General features: G+C 44.8%; 2 protein-coding genes across 3 annotated transcripts in view; one reads left to right on the top strand and one right to left on the bottom strand.

Moving 5' to 3' along the window:
• LOC144600532 (uncharacterized) overlaps positions 1-21,571 on the top strand; it is a 100,479-nt gene that overhangs the window by 29,766 nt on the left and 49,142 nt on the right. For both annotated transcript variants that reach the window (XM_078412204.1, XM_078412205.1), the window contains exons 3-4: positions 4,459-4,555; positions 6,911-7,038. In XM_078412204.1, the coding sequence (XP_078268330.1) occupies positions 4,459-4,555; positions 6,911-7,038 (225 nt within the window). The remainder of the gene's footprint in view (positions 1-4,458; positions 4,556-6,910; positions 7,039-21,571) is intronic.
• Positions 2,012-3,239, bottom strand: LOC144600351 (torsin-1A-like). The gene has a single exon (XM_078411930.1). It carries the CDS (start codon positions 3,237-3,239, stop codon positions 2,250-2,252), a length of 990 nt encoding a protein of 329 aa, XP_078268056.1. The 3' UTR covers positions 2,012-2,249.

The following is a 21,571-nucleotide window of genomic DNA, read 5'->3' as shown; positions in this document are numbered from 1 at the left end:
ATCCATTGTTCTGGCCGTGGCTTTGCAGAAACCTAGAGACTGGGCTGTAAGTGTTTTTGCTTTTGTGGCTGGTCACGAGGTTCCCGCGGCCATCTTAGGACCCACGGATTGTGACATCCCTTGGTAAAACTGACCGCAGCCTTTCTCCGCTATCAGCCCCAGTCTCCCGTTTAAATGAGGGAAAACTTCTCAAATCTTACAATAGGTGAACCTTCGGGTCTGGACCCTTCTCTGGGGTTGTGGTGGCACCGGGGCTTGAGGGCCACGAGAAAGATACGAGGATGGAAAATAAACTGGAGGTGAGAAAAGGCCAGAACAAATCAGGCGAAAAAAAGAGTTCTGAACCAAAACATCACTATTCCATGTCCTCCAGAGATGCTGCCTGACCCGCTGAGTTATTGCAGCATTTTGTGTGCTACGCAATATCCCAGCATCTGTGGTGTCGGCATAATCGTGACGGGGCCAAATGGCCTCCTTTCATTCAGTGAGATCCTTTAATTCCATGAAATGCTGGCGACCTGTTTGCTGGCTACAAATCCAGGCAAGGCAACGACAGCAAAGGCCGAGGGGAGAGGGGAGGGGGGAGAGGGAGAGGGGAGGGGGGGGGGAGAGGGGAGAGGGGAGGGGGGGAGAGGGAGAGGGGAGGGAGGGGAGAGGGGATGGGGGAGAGGGGAGGTAGGAGGGGGGATGGGGGGAGTGTGGAGGGGGAGGGGGAAGGGGGGGGTGGGGGGGGGGGGGGGGAGGAGGGCCAGCCAGGCCAGAAATCCATTACTTCTCTGTCCAACTAGTTATCAGCATCGGTGTTATAGAATGGAATATTTTCATAAATCACATAAACTTCCCATGGGCTAGGGAATTGTACTGCACACATATTGTTGCTTGCAGGCTTCACTGGCACATGCACTATTTATGTGAACCAAAAGGACACTCTTCTCCAATCGATGTTGGTACGTGATCAGTCGATCAGAGTGATGTTATTGAAATGAAAACAGAAAAATATTGCAAATGCAACTGTGGGTCAGAGAACCACTGTGGAAGGGAAAGCAAGAGTGAGTGTTAACATTTCAGCTCGTCTTGCTAAAGCACGGTCATCACTTTAGTTTAGTTTAGTTTGGTGATACAGCTTGAAGACAGGCCTTTCAGCCCACCGATTAAATGCCAATCATTGATCACCCGTTCACACTAGTTCGATGTTATCCCATTCCCTACACACTAGGGGCAATTTACAGAGGGCCAATTAACCTACAAACCCGCATATCTTTGGGATGTGGGAGGAAACCGGAGCACCTGGAGAAAACCCACACGGCCGCAGGGAGAACGTACAAACTCCACACAGACAGCACCCGTAGTCAGGATTGGACGCAAGTCTCTGGTGCTGTGAGGCCAGACAAATCTACCGCTGCATCAGCTGTGCCATAGAGGGAGTAGAGGTAAGGAAGGGACAGAGGGAAGGATGGGAGAAAGCAGGAGGGAGAGGTGAGAGATAGATTTAGGAGGAGGAAGGGAGTGAATAGAGAGAGGATTGTGAGAGAATGTACATTGGTCACAGGGAGAACGTGCAAACTCCACACACCAAACTCAATTTGAAACGTTAATTCAGCTTTCCTTGACCTGATCTCGCCATTTCTGCTTATGTTCAGAATTTGACTTGGTTTTAGTATAAGAGATGTTGGCTTCTTCAGGGATGGCTTCTTCAGGAATATGAAAGTTCTTCAGAAAAATATATATATATACGCACATACCCATTCATATGTATAATATATATATACATATGTGTGTGTGTGTATGTGTATATATACATATACTGTACATGTAATATACAGAACCTTTTTTTGTTTGTTATATTGTTTACAGAGTACTATGTTTACATATGTTGTGCTGCTGCAGGTAAGAATTTCATTGTTCTGTGTATGTATATATATACATTTATATATATACAGTGTATATATATATATATATATATGTGTGAAGAAGGGTCTCGACCCGAAACGTCACCCATTCCTTCTCTCCCGAGATGCTGCCTGACCTGCTGAGTTACTCCAGCATTTTGTGAATAAATCGATTTGTACCAGCATCTGCAGTTATTTTCTTATATATGTGTGTGTGTATATATAAATATATATATATATATATAGATACATACACAGAGACAATCTCTCTCTCTCTCTCCCTCTCTCGCCCTCTCTCGCCCTCTCTTGCTCTCTCGCCCTCTCTTGCTCTCTCTCTCTCTCTTAAAAAAACCACATATTCTACACGTAAAAATCCACCTTGGTGGCTACGGTTTTGCAGCCTTTGTCTGAATAGATCTTTTCATTTTCTGGAAAGTATGTCATTTCATTAGCTACAGCAGTAATAATTTCCTCATCCTCCTGATGACCCCTGGCTACCAGTTCTTCTTTGACACACAACTTGACATGTTTATATTCCAGAGGAAGTAAAGGGACGAAGTAGTCAATCACGTTTCTATCAATGAGGCTGGTGTGCCAGAACCCACTGTTTTTGTTATTGTAGACTCCAATAGACAGTTTACTGTCAAGATCTTTCAATTGAATTTCCTCCCTTTTGCTTCCTCTATTCCAAAAGTCCAGTGCAATCTCATTAATCCTCTCTCCACCTGCATTGCTCAGAAAAATGAAAATTGCCTTCCGGTACACCACTCCATCAATGCTATCATAGTAATCCAAATAAGGCTTAATGGCATCAATAAGGCCTGCTTGCATCTTGTCCATTTCATCAAAAATGAACATGGACCTGTCACACATGGACAGATTACCACGGATCCATTTCTGCAGCTGCTCCTTATGGTGGTTGAGATATTTAGTGTGAGGGAAGTGCAAAGTGGCGATAATCTGATGAACATATGCACTCCGCATTCCATTAGCGTAAATGTTCTCAGCTATTATTTTACTAAGTAGGTTTTTGCCTGTCCCAGACCAGCCGTGTAGAGACAAAGTTAGAGGTTTTTTAGGGTTTGGATTTGTGAAGAAACCATTGACAGCCTTCAAAACAACTTGCTTGGCAATATGTTGTCCAAATAGTTTGTTATCCAAGTCCATCTTCAAACCTGTCAGGTTGAGTTTCACCCACTCGTCCTCACAACACTCCTGGAACGTACAGTACAGCTTGGGGAAGGTGGTGAAGAGGCCGGTCAGAGCGGTGGCCATACTGATGGGCTCCAAGGCCGCCATAAAAGGAGTGGACAGGAGCATGAGCAGCACAGCCCGGACCATCACCTTCATGTTGTCGGTTTCCTGGTGGCCGCCCCCGAACAGGTGACGAGACACAGCCAGCCCCGGCAACCCGGCGGAAGAGCAGGCGTCGTCACATCCGCCCCTCTGACCTTTCCCCCCTCCAACCCTCAGCCAGACATGTTTGTGAGGGGCATCCACACAGGCAGGAATTGGTGCTGACAACAGTCAACTGGCCTTTTTCTTTCTTTCTTTTTCTTTCTCTTTTTCTTTCTCTTTTTCTTTCTCTTTTTCTTTCCCTTTCTTTCTCTCTTTTTCTTTCTCTCTTTTTCTTTCTCTCTTTTTCTTTCTCTCTCTCTCTCTCTCTCTCTCTCTCTCTCTCTCTCTCTCTCTCTCTCTCTCTCTCTCTCTCTCTCTCTCTCTCTTTCTTTCTCTCTCTCTCTCTTTCTCTCTCTCTCTTTCTCACTCTCTCTTTCTCTCTCTCTTTCCCTCTTTCTCTCTCTCTCTTTCTCTCTCTCTCTTTCTCTCTTTCTCTCTCTCTCTTTCCTTCCTGCCCTGTCAAGTCTTTCACAATGCTAATGATTCTGTCTGAGGAATGGCACTGCTCACACAGGTAGACTGATGCTCTGCCCTTCAAGCAGAAGACATCTATTGATGAATTGCAAGTACATGGACCACTGACAATGGGATACAGCTGCACAGTTTCAAAGGCACACTGGATGTTTTCCATTGAACAGGCAAGGCAGTGCTATTTTTGTATCCAAGTATTCCCTGTCTCAACCTATTTCAATTCCTGTCAATCATGCATGGTCCTGCTTATTTCATTGCAATAACAATCCCAAACTGGTGAAAATCCCAAAGCCGTCTCCATGGGGTAATGGGAATAATGAGACACTCCCTGCATGTCCACCTCTGTCTTTAACATAACACCCTTATTGTCTGAAGAAGGGTCTCAACCCAAAACGTCACCTATTCCTGTTCTCCAGAGACACTGGCTGACCCATTGAGTTACTCCAGCATTTTGTGCCTATCTTCAGTTTCAACCAGCATCTGCAGTTCCCTCCGACACAACCTTATTGACCTATCTTTATGTAATCCATCATCTGTTGAGTTACTTCAGCTTTTTGTGTCAATCTTTAGAATTTCAGTTCTCCTTTGAGTGAAGTAAACTGGATGCAATCGCAAGTGCAATAAAAATCAATTCCCAATGAAAAATGGCATTAAAAGATATCTTCACAACGATTTCTGATATTATGTTTCTGCTTTTCAGGAGCAAAGCAAATAGGAACTATTATTGGAATTGGAATTTTGGCGGTTCTAATTGTAGCAACTTGCCCGCTCCTGTGTTGCCTGATAATGCAAAAGACGTAAGTAGATCTATTTCTTAAATGCTCCTTATTTCATTACATGGGACATAGAAACACTGCAGATCATGAAAATGTTTGATGTTCCCACAGCAGGAACCGATCCAAAGTCTTCTCTTTGTGTAGGAACTGCAGATGCTGGTTTATTATGAAGATAGCCACAAAATGCAGGAGTAACTCAGTAGGTCAGGCAGCATCTTTGGAGAAAAAGGATGAATGATGTTTTGGGTTGGAACCCTTCTCAGTCTGACCCAAAACATCACCCATCTTTTTTCTCCAGAGATGCTGCCTGACACGCTGAGTTACTCCAGCATTTTATTTTATTTTTTTGTAAATCAGCATCTAGTTTCTGCGAATTCTTGTTTCTACATCTTCTCTTTGATGCCCTGGTTTAGGTTTATGGTTAGGTTTATTATTGGTACTGTGAAAAGCTTTGTTTTGTTTAGTTTAGGTTTGAGATACAGCATGGAAACAAGACCTTCGGTCCACTGAGAACACACCAACCTTCGATCACCCATTCACACTAGTTCTCTGTCATCCCAATTTTCTCATCCACTCCCCAACACTAGGGGTAATTTACTGCAGCTAATTAACCTACAAATCCGCACACTTTAGGATTTTGGAGGAATCCGGACCACCCGGAGGAAACCCATGGGGTCACAGGAAGAACGTGCAAACTCCACACAGGGTCAGGATTGAAGCTGGTCTCTGATGCTATGAAGCAGCAGTTCTACCATTGCGCCATTGTGTTGCCCTATTTTTTAAATTAAATTTTTTTTAAAAAATATTTTTTTTTACAATACAATAAAACGAAACAGAACCCACCACCAGCATCCAATACAAACAAATATACCAAATGAAACTATTATACAACTATATTACAATCCCTATCCAGGATGCATTCAATCCCCTGCGGTGCCCAACGGTCCCAGAAATCCCCCAGGGTGCCTGTGGGCAGCGCACAGTCCCTCTCCAACACCATACGGGCAAGGACGTAACCCCGGAAAAGGGGTAGGCAGCTGGCTCGGGCAGAGCCCTCTTCCGCCCGGCGCCGTGAGTCGCGGATGGCCAGCTTCAAGAGAGAGCTAGATAGAGCTCTTAAGGATAGCGGAGTCAGGGGGTATGGGGAGAAGGCAGGAACGGGGTACTGATTGAAAATGATCAGCCATGATCACATTGAATGGTGGTGCTGGCTCGAAGGGCCGAATAGCCTACTCCTGCACCTATTGTCTATTGAATGGCGGTGCTGGCTCGAAGGGCCGAATGGCCTCCTCCTGCACCTATTTTCTATATTTTGTATATTTCTATTTGCATGTTGTCCAAACAGATCAGATAATACTTTACATAAATGCAATCGAGTCAAACTCAAGTACAACAGATAGAGCAAAGGGGAAGGTACAGAGAGCAGAATATAGTTGCCAGCATTGTAAAGCTGTTACTCAATGGAAGTCAATATTTTGTCAGAGTTACAATTTTCCTGGCCTGACAACAACTGTGTAGAATGTCAGTGATATCAAGTCAAGTCAAATTTATTTGTCACATACACATACACGATGTGCAGTGAAATGAAAGTGGCAATGCCTGCGGGTTGTGCACACCAGTTTAAAACGCACAGTTCCCGCAGAGCTACCACGACGGCGACTGGACTGGACCGCGCCATCATCATATGTTTCTGTGAATTAATTCACAACAGACCCAGACAAGAGGTGAGGAAATATCCTTTGTTAGAGAGCTTTGGCCAAACCAACCTGTTCTTTCTGAACTTAACTGGTCACGCCACAAATTGCACTGACTTTAATTTTTTTGTTGTCTGGAATGCAATCGACTTTCCAGGCACTGCCTGACTAATGTAAGGGTTAAGTTTCATGTACTTTTACTGAAGTCAGATTTTACGCAAGTCGGAATCACCATCCCCACTCCCTGCCCAAAATAACTCACTGAGAGTACTGACAGTCTCAGCGGCACCTGGTTGCGTCCAGGGCACTTTCTGCGGCGCACGTCCTTGTGGGTAAGCACAGCCGCCATTGCCGGCTTGTTTCCATCGTAAACTTGAGTGAACGTACAGTGTTGTGTAAATTACAAACTGCCTTGATTGCACTCAGGGCTGAGCACAGAATCGTTCCCGTAAAGTGCGGGTTTACGTGAAAATTGTCAATTGCATCAATCGGGGAGTGTCTGTATATGCGTTCGAATGAACTGCCTCCCCTACCTCACCACTCCCTTAAATTGATGAATGGTCCCGACCCTAAACGTCATCCATCCTTTCTCATCAGAGATGCTGCCTGATCCGCTGAGTTGCTCCAGCACTTTGTGCCTATTTTTGAAAAATGAGACATTGGGTTGTTTTTGTTCCGACAGCAAGCTGAACCCGCTTTTGCGCAAAAACAAAGCGGTAGAGAATGCCCGGAAGAAGGACGTGGAAGTGGGAGGTTACATCATGACCTTGCTCAAGGAACAGAAAAGGAAAAGGAAAATGCAACAAGAAGGTAATATACCAAAATATAGCTATACGTTACAAGGTGACGTCAGCATTACTTGAGTAAGTAGGGGTGTATGCTTGGGACTGCTAGTACCACTTTGATATACTGATGGCATGATCAGATTTGCAGAAGGTTAGGGATTGCTAGACAGTAGGGTCATGTCCTCCCACCAGCAGTTAGTGAGAAAGTGAAAGAGAGAGAGAGGGGGAAGGAAGTTAAAGGGGCGGTAGAGTGGCGCTGCGGTAGAGTTGCTGCCTTACAACGCCAGAGACCCGGGTCAAGCAAATTTTGCTTGAGAATTGAAAACACAAGTAGACACAGAAGCTGTATGGTATGCTTGCCTTTGCCGGTCAGGGCATTGAGCATACGAGTCTGGAAGTCATGATGCAACTTTATAAGACTTTGGTGAGGCCAGATTTGAAGTATTGCATGCAGTTCTGGCCACCCAGGAAGGAAGTGGAGGGTTTGAAGAAGGTGCAGAAGAGGTTGACCAGAATGTTGCCTGGATTAGAGGGTTCTAACTATGAGGAGAGGTTGGATAGGCTTGGATTATTTTCTCTGGAACATCAGAAGTTGAGGGGAGACCTGATAGTTGTATATAAAATTGCGAGGCATAGCTACGGTAGACAGTCGGAATCTTTCTCCTGAGCTGAAAATGTCAAATACTAGAGAGCACAGGTTTAAGGTGAGAGAGGCAAAGTTTGACGAGATGTGTAGGGCAGGTTTTTTTACACATGGGGTGGTGAGTAGCTTGAATGCGTTGCCAGGGGTGATGGAGGCAGAAATGTTAGTGTCTGTTAGATAGGCACATAGATGTTGGAGGGTGCCTGGAACACACTGCTTGGGCAGATGGTGGAGGCAGATACAATTGTGTCATTTAAGAAGCATTTAGGTGGGCACATAGGTATGCAGGGTATGGAGGGATATGGATCACGTGCAGGCAGATGAAATATTTAACTTGGCATTATGTGCAGGAAAATAACTGCAGCTGCCGATTCGAATTGAAGGTAGACACAAAATGCTGAAGTAACTCAGCGGGTCAGGCAGCATCTCTGGAGAGAAGGAATGTGTGATGTTTCGGGTCGAGACCAGAAACGTCACCCATTCCTTCTCTCCTGAGATGCTGCCAGACCCGCTGAGTTACTCCAGCGTTTTGTGTCTACCTTTAATGGCATTATGCTCAGCACAGACATTGTGGGGCAAAGGAGCCTGTTCCTGTGCTGTACATTTGCTATTTTAGTAGATTCTATGTTCTATTTTATACCTGTCTGCTGTCCCATTTTCACTCTGTAGCAGTGAATTTTGTCAAAGTAAAGTTTTTTTAACTTCACTTATCAGTGTGCAAAGTGAAGGGCCATCTCCTAATCTCTTGCTCTAGTCAAGATTCTTTAGTACAGTTGCTTTCTAATGCCTCTGAATCGTCCAAAGCTGTCACTGGAAAAGACTTTATGCGTATAACACTACTGAATATTTCAATACAATGTTTAATACTGTTTGTAAATGTAAATGGCATAATGGTAATATCATTGATATAAAGATCAATACTGATTCTTCTAGCGTAATAGTTTTGTGTGATAAGATTATTATAGAATGGAGATTTAATACTTGCCAGCTGTTTTGGATTCCCCAGTCGTTGGAGAAGGTGCATAAAAGATTTACGAGACTGGTATTGGGGCGAAGAAGCCTTTTCTGTTTGTGTGTTTATTGTGATTCCCTTGGGAAGGGCAGTGTGATTTTCCACAACCAGTCACTAGAAGAGAGTTCAACTTCTTGTCATTCTCTGGATGAAAATGGTTCTTCTCATTCGCAAATCACTCTAATTAGTGGCAATTTATCATCTCCGGATCTGGTCTTGCAACATTTAACCCATCCAAACATCCACAAGGTGGGGCCTTGCCAAAGTTCATGTTGACAGCATCTACTACCCTGCCCTCGTCAGTCCTCTTGGTCATTCTTTCAAAATAAAAGCTCAGTGAAATCTGCAAGTTATGATTCTGCACACACAAGGTATTGCTGTTCTGTGGGAGCTTTCTGTGCATAAATTGGCATCTGTATTTCTTAGAGGCTCACATAGCACAGAAATAGGCCCTTTAGCTCAACTTGCCCATGCTAACCATGATGCCTCAGCTACACTGGCCCCACCTGCCCTGTTTGACCCATATCCTTCTAAGCATAAGTCATAGGAGCAGAATTAGTCCATTTGACCAATCGCGTCTACTTCACCATTCAGTTATGGCTGATCTGTCATTTCAGCTCAATCCCAATCTCCTGCCTTCTTATAACCTTTGACAACCTTACTAATCAAGAACCTGCCAATCTCCGCTTTATAAATACCCAGTGACAGCCTCCACAGCCACCTGTGGCAATGAAATCCATCGATTCACCATCCTCTAGCAAAATAAGTTCCTCCTCATCCCTTTTCTGTTACTTACAGCATCTGGTCCTGTCTGTTCCTACAACATCTTAATGTCCATCAGGTGGAACCTTGTCAAGCCTTGCCAAATCATGAGGGGAATAGGTAGAGTAAATGTAGACTCTTTTACCAAGGGTAGGGGAATCAAGAACCACTGGTTTATGGTGAGAAGGGAAGGATTAAATTGGAACTTGAGAGACATCTTTTTCACTCAGAGGGTGGTGGGTATATGGAACAAGCTGCCAGAGGACGTAGTTAAGGCAGGCACCATAAAAATATTTAAAAGGCATTTGGACAGGTACATGGATAGGAAAGGTTTAGAGGGATATGGGGCAAACGCGGGCAGGTAGGACCCGTGTAGATGGGGCATTATGGTCGGCATGAACAAGTTATGTTGAAGGGCCAGTTTCCATGTTGTGTGACTCAAAGTCTCTAAGTACATGTAGATAACATCTACTACCTTACCCTCATCAATCCTCTTGATCATCTCTTCCCAAAAAAAGATCAATGAAATTTGTGAGGCATGACTTCCGAAGTACAAAGTGCTGTGTTTGTGGGAACTGTCCGTGCACAGATTAGCATCTGTATTTCTTCAACATGACACAACTGTACTTCAAAAAGTAGCTAATCGTCTGTGAAATGTGAGACTTGAAATGCATGTTTATTTTAATTTACGTATCTATCCACATCTGGCACATGTGTTTTATTCAGAATCATCAGTGGAATAAAGTCGGAACGACAAATACCGTTAATGGGAAATCAGTTGATGTGATCCATACAACTAGTATCAGAAGTAGGGTCCCGATCTGAAATGTCACCTATCCTTTTCAGAGTCATAGAGTGATGCAGCGTGGAAACAGCCCCATCAACTCAACTTGGCCATGCCGACCAACTTGTCCCATCTACACTAGTCCCACCTGCCTGTATTTTGCCCATGTTCCTCGACACCTATCATATCCATATACCTGTCTAAATGTTTTTTAACATAACAATAGTACCTGCCTCAACTACCTCCTCCGGCAGCTCGTTCCATACACCCACCACCCTTTGTGTAAAAAAAGTTATCCCTCGGGTTCCTATTAAATCTTTCCCCCCTCACCTTAAACCTATGTCCTCCAGTTCTTGATTCACCTACATTGGGCAAAAGACTCTGTGTGTTTACCCGGTCTTTTCCTCGAGGTTTTGTGCGCCTCTGTAAGATCAATCTTCATTCTCCTTTTCTCTCGATATACCGCCTGACCCGCTGTGTTATTCCAGCACTGTGCCTATCTTTGGAATAAACCAGCATCTGTAGGTACGTGAAGAGGAAAAAAATAGTCAAGGCAAATGTGGGTCCCTTGAAGACAGAAGCAGGGGAATTTATTATGGGGAACAAAGAAATGGCAGATGAGTTAAACCGTTATTTTGGATCTGTCTTCACTGAGGAAGATACACACAATCTCCCAAATGTTCTAGGGGCCGGAGAACCTAGGGTGATGGAGGAACTGAAGGAAATCCACATTAGGCAGGAAATGGTTTTGGGTAGACTGATGAGACTGAAGGCTGATAAATCCCCAGGGCCTGATGGTCTGCATCCCAGGGTACTTAAGGAGGTGGCTCTAGAAATAGTGGAAGCATTGGAGATCATTTTTCAATGTTCTATAGATTCAGGATCAGTTCCTGTGGATTGGAGGATAGCAAATGTTATCCCACTTTTTAAGAAAGGAGGGAGAGAGAAAACGGGTAATTATAGACCAGTTAGTCTGACATCAGTGGTGGGGAAGATGCTGGAGTCAATTATAAAAGACGAAATTGCTGAGCATTTGGATAGCAGTAACGGGATCATTCCGAGTCAGCATGGATTTACGAAGGGGAAATCATGCTTGACAAATCTACTGGAATTTTTTGAGGATATAACTAGGAAAATTGACAGGGGAGAGTCAGTGGATGTGGTGTACCTCGACTTTCAGAAAGCCTTCGACAAGGTCCCACATAAGAGATTAGTGGGCAAAATTAGGGCACATGGTATTGGGGGTAGGGTATTGACATGGATAGAAAATTGGTTGACAGACAGAAAGCAAAGAGTGGGGATAAATGGGTCCCTTTCGGAATGGCAGGCAGTGACCAGTGGGGTACCGCAAGGTTTGGTGCTGGGACCCCAGCTATTTACGATATACATTAATGACTTAGACGAAGGGATTAAAAGTACCATTAGCAAATTTGCAGATGATACTAAGCTGGGGGGTAGTGTGAATTGTGAGGAAGATGCAATAAGGCTGCAGGGTGACTTGGATAGGTTGTGTGAGTGGGCGGATACATGGCAGATGCAGTTTAATGTAAATAAGTGTGAGGTTATTCACTTTGGAAGTAAGAATAGAAAGGCAGATTATTATCTGAATGGTGTCAAGTTAGGAGGAGGGGGAGTTCAACGAGATCTGGGTGTCCTAGTGCATCAGTCAATGAAAGGAAGCATGCAGGTACAGCAGGCAGTGAAGAAAGCCAATGGAATGTTGGCCTTCGTAACAAGAGGAGTTGAGTATAGGAGCAAAGAGGTCCTTCTACAGTTGTACCGGGCCCTGGTGAGACCGCACCTGGAGTACTGTGTGCAGTTTTGGTCTCCAAATTTGAGGAAGGATATTCTTGCTATGGAGGGCGTGCAGCGTAGGTTTACTAGGTTAATTCCCGGAATGGCGGGACTGTCGTATGTTGAAAGGTTGGAGCGATTGGGCTTGTATACACAGGAATTTAGAAGGATGAGGGGGGATCTTATTGAAACATATAAGATAATTAGGTGATTGGACACATTAGAGGCAGGAAACATGTTCCCAATGTTGGGGGAGTCCAGAACAAGGGGCCACAGTTTAAGAATAAGGGGTAGGCCATTTAGAACGGAGATGAGGAAGAACTTTTTCAGTCAGAGAGTGGTGAAGGTGTGGAATTCTCTGCCTCAGAAGGCAGTGGAGGCCAGTTCGTTGGATGCTTTCAAGAGAGAGCTGGATAGAGCTCTTAAGGATAGCGGAGTGAGGGGGTATGGGGAGAAGGCAGGAACGGGGTACTGATTGAGAGTGATCAGCCATGATCGCATTGAATGGCGGTGCTGGCTCGAAGGGCTGAATGGCCTACTCCTGCACCTATTGTCTATTGTCTATTGTTCTTTGTTTCTATTGTATCGGCTTTGGTTTTATTAGAGCAAAAAACAGTGATGGAGTAACTCAGTAGGTCAGGCAACATCTGTGGAGAGAATGAACAGATGTCGTTTCGGGTCAGGACCCTTCGTAAGACTGGTGATCCTGAATCATCGTCTGTACATCTTGCTTCACAGATACTGCTTGATCTGCTGAGTTGCTCCAGCACTTTGTAATTCCAGCATCTGCAGTTCCTGTGTCTCTGCTGGTCAATACTTGCCATTCGTGTGGAAAATGGTGAAGAGGTCGAGAGAGCAGGAAGGTGGGGTGAAGACTACAAGAGATAGATAGAGAGCATGGAAGAGATAGGTAGGGAGATAGATAGAACGAGAGTGAGATAGATAGCAAGAACAATAGGTAGCGAGATAGATAGATAGATAGATAGAGAGAGAGCGAGATAGAGAAAGATGTAGATGGAGAGTGAGAGGTAGTGAGAGAGCGAGAACTGGAGAGAGAGTGAAAGATAGTGAGAGAATGAGAGAGATAGTGAGAGAGACTGTTTTTTCTTCAATATTCCAGCAGCTGCAGTCACGTGCTTCTCTTTGTTTTGATTACATTTTGGTCGAAATAAACTGGTTTGATTCTTTTTTAAAAGAATGAAAACTTTTTATTGAAAGCCATAAATAGATCACAGCCCAAGATCCATGATCTACAACTAATTCAACTTCCTCTGTGAAGAACACAAAATGCTGGAGTAACTCAGCGGGTCAGGCAGCATCTCTGGAGCAGATGGATAAAAACCTTCTCCAGATGAGCGGCACGGTGGCACAGCGGTAGAGTTGCTGCCTTACAGCGAATTCAGTGCCGGTGACCCGGGTTCGATCCCGACCACGGATGCTGTCTGTACGGAGTTTGTACGTTCTCCCCATGACCTGCCTGGGTTTTCTCTGAGCTCTTCGGTTTCCTCCCACACTCCAAAGACGTACAGGTTAATTGGCTCGGTAAATGTAAAAATTGTCCGTAGTGGGTGTAGGTTAGTGTTAATGTGCGGGGATCGCTGGTCAGCGTGGACCTGATGGGCGAAAAGGCCTGTTTCAGCGCTGTGTCTCTTAACTATACTAAACCCTTCTCCGTGTTCTCCAGAGATGCTGCCTGGCCTGCTGTCTGTACCGAGTTTGCACGTTCTCCCTGTGCTCCGGTTTCCTCCCGCATCCCAAACATGTGGGTTTGTGGGTTAATTGACTTCTGTAAATTGTCCCTATGTGTGTTAAGATACAACTAGTGTACGGGGTGATCGCTGGTTTTGGATTCGGTAGGCTGAAGGGCCTGTGTCCACTCTGAATCTCTAAACAAAACGATATATAAACGCTATCATTGGAAGCTAAAATTGTTATTTTTTTATTATTCCTAGATGAAGCCAAACTCATCAATAATGAAGATCAATAAGCAGATATTTTGTGTGGAACATCCTGTTCGTAAATTGCAGGAAGGCTCTGGCTAATTGACAATGTCTATTTAAAATAAGACAGATTATTTTATTGGAAATAAATTGTAAGAAATATATATCTTGCGGGGGGAAGTGGATGAGGGAGCTTAAAATAAACCATTTACAACTTCTGAATAATGTAATTTACCCCTCAGGTTCCCATAAAATCTTTCCCTCCTCACCTTAAACCTATCTCCCCGGTTCTCGATTCCTCTACTCTGCGCAAAAGACTGTGTTTACCTGACCTATTCCTCTCGTAATTTTGTACACCTCTATAAGATTATCCCTCATCCTCCTGCACACCAAGGAACAGAGTCTTAGCCTGCTCAACCTCTCCCAATAGCTCAGTCCCTTGAGTCCTGGCAATATCCTAGCAAATCTTCTCTGAGCCCTTTCAAGCTTGACAACATGGTGACCAAAAGTGAACACAATACTCGAAAGTGGGTTCCAGGGTCTCACATGGTTGAGCGCAGATTGGTCTTGAAGTTGACAATTGAAAGGCTTGTCCTCTTGTATGCTTTGGTGAACAAAACCATTATTTCTGAGCATGAACAAACATTAAAGTCATCTGCAGGCTACAGCTTAGCCCACAATGTTTGTGCCGAACATGATGCCAAGTTAAAATGATCTCATCTGCCTGTATCCCTCTAATCCCTGCACTTCCATGTGCCTGTCCAAAAGCCTCTTAAACATCACTATCATATCTGCCTCCACTACCATCCCTAGCAGTGTGTTCAAGACCCCATCACTCTGTGTAAAAAAACTTTCCCCACACATCTCCATTAAACTTTTTCCCTCTCACCATGTAGCTATGCTCTCTAGTGTTGGACCTTTCCACCCTGAGAAAAAAGGTTCTGACTGTTTACCCTATCTACGCCTGTCATCATTTTGTATACTTCTACCAAGTCTCCCCTCAACCTCTGACATTCCAGAGAAAACAATGCAAGTCTGCCAAACCTCTCCCTGTGGCTGAAACCCTCTAATCCAGGCAGCATTCTGGACCTAATCCTCTGCACCTCGACAAAGGCTTCACATATTTCCTGTAATTAGGAGACCAGAACTGCACGCAGTACTCTAAATGCGGCCTAATCAAGGTTTCATAAAGCTGCAACGTGACTTCCTGACTCTTATATTCAAAGCCTCGACCGATGAAAGCGAGCATATCATACACCATCCTTACCACTCTATCTACTTGTATTGCCACATTTATTATTGTCATGAGTATTGAGATACAGTAAATAACTTTGTTCATGTGCTATGTTAGTCGAAGCATACCTGATATGAGTCCAATGAAACCATACACAAGTGCAGCAGTTAATACAAAGAGAAAAATAAACAGCGACAAACATTGTTTTAAAGCTACGGAGAAAGTGCAGATAATAAAGTGCAAGGGACTCGATGAGGTAGGTTGGGGATCGAGCCTACACCCTTAGCTTATGGGTGCAGCAAACAATAGTAAAGTGGCTAAAATCTGAATTGTTCATTGTGGTAGACTGGGCAATCATAAGGACTGGAGGGTTGATGAGTTATGGTGTGACAAGAACACGAAAGCACATTACATGGGAGCATTGGATATGACATTGGCCCGATGGAGTTATAGCTACATTTGAGCTGACTCTCTCGTAAAGAAGTTCTAAGAAAAAAAAGGTTTACTGACTCCCAATATTTACTCACAAAATGCTGGAGTAACTCAACAGGTCAGGCAGCATCTCGGGAGAGAAGGAATGGGTGACGTTTCGGGTCGAGACCCTTCTTCAGACTTTTTACTGTGTGGTGTGTATGTTGATGTGTTTGTGTATACATGTGTGTGTGGAGTGTATTTGTGTGCATGCATGTGTGCGTGCATGTGTGTGTGTGCATGCATGAGTTCGTGTGTGTGTGCATGCATGTGTGCGTGTGTGTCAGCGTACACAGTACTTCAGATCACCAGCAGAGTGCAGTCGGAGACTGCAGAATGTATTTGCAACGATAAACTCAAAAAGAATGCTTCGATGCTCACTGGCTCTAGAACGGCCCAAAGCAATGCACTCAATTCTTTTTCATTTTCTTATTCACTTGCATAAACAAGAAAGAATCTCCTTTGTATTGTCAACACTTCCACACCCTTGTAATCCTCAGTCCTCAAAATTATCTCCCGATTTCTTTCTGTGGCAATAATCTTAAACCGATGCCCGCGGTTTCCAGCAGCCTGGCCAGCCTTTCATTGAAGAGCATCACAAGATTTGCAATGATATAACCGTTCCTTTATCATTGCTCACTGTAAACACTGGAACTCCCTGCCCAAGCGCACTGTGGGAGTACCTCATCAATCAGCCTGCACTGTTTCCTGAAGCTGGCTCATCATCACCTTCTCAAAGGCAACTAGGGAGGGCTAGAAGCATTCGCAGAGCCAGTCCTGTTTACCATATCATGAGTAAACAAAGAAAAGAAGGAAATGAAAACCAACGGAGGTTTATTTTAGAGATGCAGCATGGAACCAGCCCCTTCGGCCACCTAGCCCATGCTGTCCATCAATCACCTGTTCACACTAGTACTGCCTTATCCTGCATTCTCATCTGCTCCCTACACCCTAGGGCCAATTTATAGACACCTTATGAACCTACAAACCCACACGTCCTTGGGATTATGCTTTAGATTTTAAAGATACAGTGCGAACACAGGCCCTTTGGCCCACTGAGTCCGCACTGACCAGTGATCACACCATACACCAGCACTATTCTATGCACAATTTACAATTTTTTTAACTGAAGCCAATTAACCTACAGTCCTGTACATCTTTGGAGTGTGGAGAAAACCAGAGCACCCAGAGAAAACCCACGTGGTCACAGGGAGAACGTGCAAACTCCACACAGACAGCACCCATAGTCAGGATCGAACCTGGGACTCTGGCGCTGGAAGGTCTACTTGCCTGTTGCTTCTTTTGTTTGGCGATGACAGATTGGTCATAATATTGACACAAAGGAACCAGAAGCTCTCAATCATTTTCAATTCAATGGTGCAAAGCTGATTGGGGATGTACTTCACCACACTTCCTGAAGCCGTTAACCAGCTCCTTTGCCTTTGTGACATTGCTGACTCTGGTGCCGTGAGGCAGCAGCTCTACCATCTGCGTCGCTGTGCCACCCCACTGTGAGCAAGGTAAAATAGATAAATGGAAATCCTAGTCAAAGAGTGATGCAGCACAGAAACAGGCCCTTTGGCCCATCAATTCCATGCCAACCAACGAGCAGCCATTTATATTGGGCAGCACAGTAGACCTGTTGCCTCACAACACCGGAGACCTGGTTTGATCCCGACCTCAACAGCTGTTTGTACTTCGCTTTCCTCCCACATCCCAAAGATGTGTATGTTTGTAGGTTAATTCAAGTCAAGTCAAGTCAAGTTTATTTGTCACATACACGATGTGCAGTAAAATGAAAGTGGCAATGCCTGCGGATTGTGCAAAAAAGGAATTACAGTTACAGCATATAAATTAAAGTTAATACAGAGAAGACAAAATTTAGTCTCTGGAGTTATAAAAGTTAACAGTCCTGATGACCTGTGGGAAGAAACTCCGTCTCATCCTCTCCGTTTTCACAGCGTGACAGCGGAGGCGTTTGCCTGACCGTAGCAGCTGGAACAGTCCGTTGCTGGGGTGGCAGGGGTCCCTCATAATCTTGCTTGCTCTCGATCTACACATCCTGATGTATAGGTCCTGCAGGAAGGTGAGTGTAGTTCCCATGGTGCGTTCTGTCGAACGCATTACTCTCTGCAGGGCCTTCCTGTCCTGGGCAGAGCTGTTCCCAAACCAGACTGTGATGTTGCCGGACAGGATGCTCTCTACAGCCCCAGAGTAGAAGCATTGAAGGATCCTCAGAGACACTCTGAATTTCCTCAGCTGACAAAGGTGGTAAAGGCGCTGCTTTGCGTTACCCATCAGTGCGGCAATGTGCATGCCCATGTCAGATCCTCTTTGATGAGGACTCCTAGGTATTTAAAACTGCTCACCCTATCCACAGTAGACCCATTTATTTCCAGTGGCGTGTACGTCCTTGGATGTTGAGCCCTTCTAAAGTCCTAAATTTGCTTCTGTAAATTGCCCCTTGTGTGTACAGAGTTTATAAAGCTAGTGTGTGAACAGGTGATCGAAGGTTGGTGTGGACTCAGTGGGCCAAAGGGCCTATTTCCATGCCATAAATGTCTCTAAACATATTAATCCTCCATTTTAGTTTCCATCCTTTACGACCTGTTTCCCCAAGATTCCACAATCAAACTATACATTTGATCTCTTACATTTTTACTTCAGCTTTCCCCTCTAATTTCTTTGTTAGCTTTGGTTGATTACGTTGGCTGCTTTCATGAGGCAGCGTGAAATGTAGATGGAGTCAATGGCGGGGAGGCTAGTCTGTGTGATGATGGAATGGACTACACCCACAACTCTCTGAGGTTTCTTGCAATCTTGGGCAGAGCTGTTGCCAAACCAAGCTGTGGAGCATCCCGATAGGAATTGGGATCCCTTCATTCCACCTGGAGGGCAGACAGGACTTTGGATTAAGGTCTTATGTAAAAGACAATTCATAATTTGGCCACAGCTTAATGCTCCATCTGGCTCCTGGAATCCAGACTGCACCGCAGGTTTAGAAATAAAATGCAAATTCCTTTCTTCCGTTCTATTGTGATTTTAGTATTTACACTTCCCCACTCAGCGATTGACGCTGTGCACAACGCAGATTTAGCGCACAGAAAGAAGGTGAATTCTCGTTCCAACCCATTACTTTCCCCCAGGTATTCATGTGTTTGCCTTCAGAGGAAATATCTATGTCGAAGCTGGGATTTACTGATGCCTACCCAAGGATTCCTCCCACATCACCATCTCAAAGCTGCTGGCATATCTACAAGGCAGCCTCCAGCAGTGAAAAAGCTACCTCTGCAACAGTTAAGCTGCCTTTTCTATGTGAACACAGTGATTTTGCTTTGTGGGTAGGAAAATTAATGCAGCCACTGAGGAGCTGATGGCAACGACTGAATGAGCTCGTGTTTATTGTGTGCATCTTATTAAAATTTGTAGGTTGCCAGCCCTGATTTGTTCTGGCCTTTTCCTACCTCCTGATCCCACTCCCACCTTCAGTCCAAAGAAGTGTTTCGACCCGAAATGTCACCCATTCTTTTTCTCCAGAAATGCTGCCTAACACGCTGAGTTTCTCCAGCACTTTGTGTCTATCCTCGGTATAAACCAATGGTCCAAAGGTGCTTTATTTGTCACATGTGCAAATGCACAGTGAAATTCTTTTTGCATACTTATACATGCAGACGCCACCATAGTTTTGGCGCCATTATTCAAAGTCCGGTCGGCCTGCGCGCTCGATGTACTGGAGCAGTTCCCGCGAGCCCTCTCCTCACCCGCCCATCTTTGCGTTGAAGAGGTACCTCCTGCAGCTGACCTTGAAGGCACTGGAGGCAATACCCAGGTTGACCCTCCTACTGGCTAACTCCTTGCGTTCGATGTCTCCAGCTCCCTCCCAGTAATGCTGTCCGACGAGGTTCCCGGTCCCACCGACCATCGAGCCTTCAGGCGGGTTCCCGGGTCCACCGACCTACGAGCCTTCCAGCCAGGCACTGCAGCCGTGGCACCTCCTGCATCTGCAGTTCCTTCCTACACATCATTAAAGTACTTATCTGGCTCGTTCTTCCACAGTCTATTACAATAAAGCTCTCTATAATTCTATGAACGTGTCTGAAACCTGTACATCTTTCTAGCCAACATCATCAAGGACCTTTGCCACTCCGGTCATTCCTCCTTCACCCAGCTCCCGTCGGGCAGAAGGTACAGAAGCTTGAAGGTCGCACCACCAGTCTCAGGAACACCTTCCCCTCTGTTATCAGTTTTCTGAACAGTCCTTCCGTAAGCTAGGGTACAATCTCAATCTTCCAATCCACCTCATTGTGGGCATTGGACTTTTTTTCTGGAACTTGTGCTACAGTGCTGAGGAACTACTGTATATTCTGCACTTGGGCATCTTTCTCTTCGTCCCACCTACTGTACTTGAGTATGGGTTGATTGTATTCATGTATTGTATTTGTAGAAACAAGGAATTGCAGATGTTGTTTTTAAAAGGTAGACACATAGTGCTGGAGTACCTCAGCAGATTAGGCAGCTTCTCAGGAGAGCATGGATAGGTATCTTTTCAGGTTGGATCTATCCATGTTCTCCTGAAATGCTGCCTTGCCTGCTGAGCTACTCCAGGACTTTGTGTCTACTAAACACCGGCTGCAGTTCTTTATTTCTATATAAGAATACACCAGGCAGTGCAAAGGAGAACATAAACAGAGTGCAGATTGTAGCGCCACAGGTAAAGAGAAAATTCAGATCTAAAAAATGGCAAACGCTAAAAAACACTCCTAGCCGATGAGAGTCCGCTCAAGAGTCTGTGCCTATCCAAAAGCCTCTTAAATGCCACTGTTGTATCTGCGTTCACCACCACCGATATCAATGCATTCCAGGTACTCACCACCCTCTGTGTAAAAAAACATCCCCCACACCTCTCCTTTAAACTTTGCTCAACTCACCTCAAAGCTACGCCTTCTAGTCTTTGACATTTTCACTTTGGGAAAAGATTCCTATTGTCTACCTTCCTATCTATTCCTCTCAGAATTTGTACACTTCCATCAGTTCTCCCGTCAACCTCCAATGTTCAAGACAATCCAAGTTTATCCAAAGCTTTTCACTGTACTTCTGTACAGGTGACAATAAACTAAACTCAAACTCATTAAGAAGATCGACACAAAAAGCTGGAGTAACTCAACGGGACAGGCAGCATCTCTGGAGAGAAGGAATGGGTGATGTTTCAGGTCGAGACCCTTCTTCAGGCTGGTTAGGGATAAGGGAAACGAGAGATATAGACGATGATGTAGAGAGATAAAGAACAATGAATGAAAGATATGCAACAAAGTAATGATGATAAAGGAAACAGGCCATTGTTAGCTGTTTGTAGGGTGAAAATGAGAAGCAAATGAAAATGAGTGCAACTTGGGTGGGGGAGGGATAGAGAGAGAGGGAATGCCGGGACTACCTGAAGTGAGAGAACTCAATATTCATACCACTGAGCTGTAAACTGCCCAAGTGAAATTTGAGATGCTGTTCCTCCAATTTGCGTTTAACATCACTCTGACAATGGGCTAATTAGACAATAGACAATAGACAATAGACAATAGGTGCAGGAGTAGGCCATTCAGCCCTTCGAGCCAGCACCGCCATTCAATGCGATCATGGCTGATCACTATGCGTTCCTGCCTTCTCCCCATACCCCCTCACTCCGCTATCCTTAAGAGCTCTATCCAGCTCTCTCTTGAAAGCATCCAACGAACTGGCCTCCACTGCCTTCTGAGGCAGAGAATTCCACACCTTCACCACCCTCTGACTGAAAAAGTTCTTCCTCATCTCCGTTCTAAATGGCCTACCCCTTATTCTCAAACTGTGGCCCCTTGTTCTGGACTCCCCCAACATTGGGAACATGTTATCTGCCTCTAATGTGTCCAATCCCCTAATTATCTTATATG

The sequence above is a fragment of the Rhinoraja longicauda genome, chromosome 15 (assembly GCF_053455715.1).
Source record: "Rhinoraja longicauda isolate Sanriku21f chromosome 15, sRhiLon1.1, whole genome shotgun sequence".
Lineage (NCBI taxonomy): Eukaryota > Metazoa > Chordata > Chondrichthyes > Rajiformes > Arhynchobatidae > Rhinoraja > Rhinoraja longicauda.
Note: the sequence above shows the minus strand (reverse complement) of the source record. Positions and strands in the feature narration are given on the sequence as shown.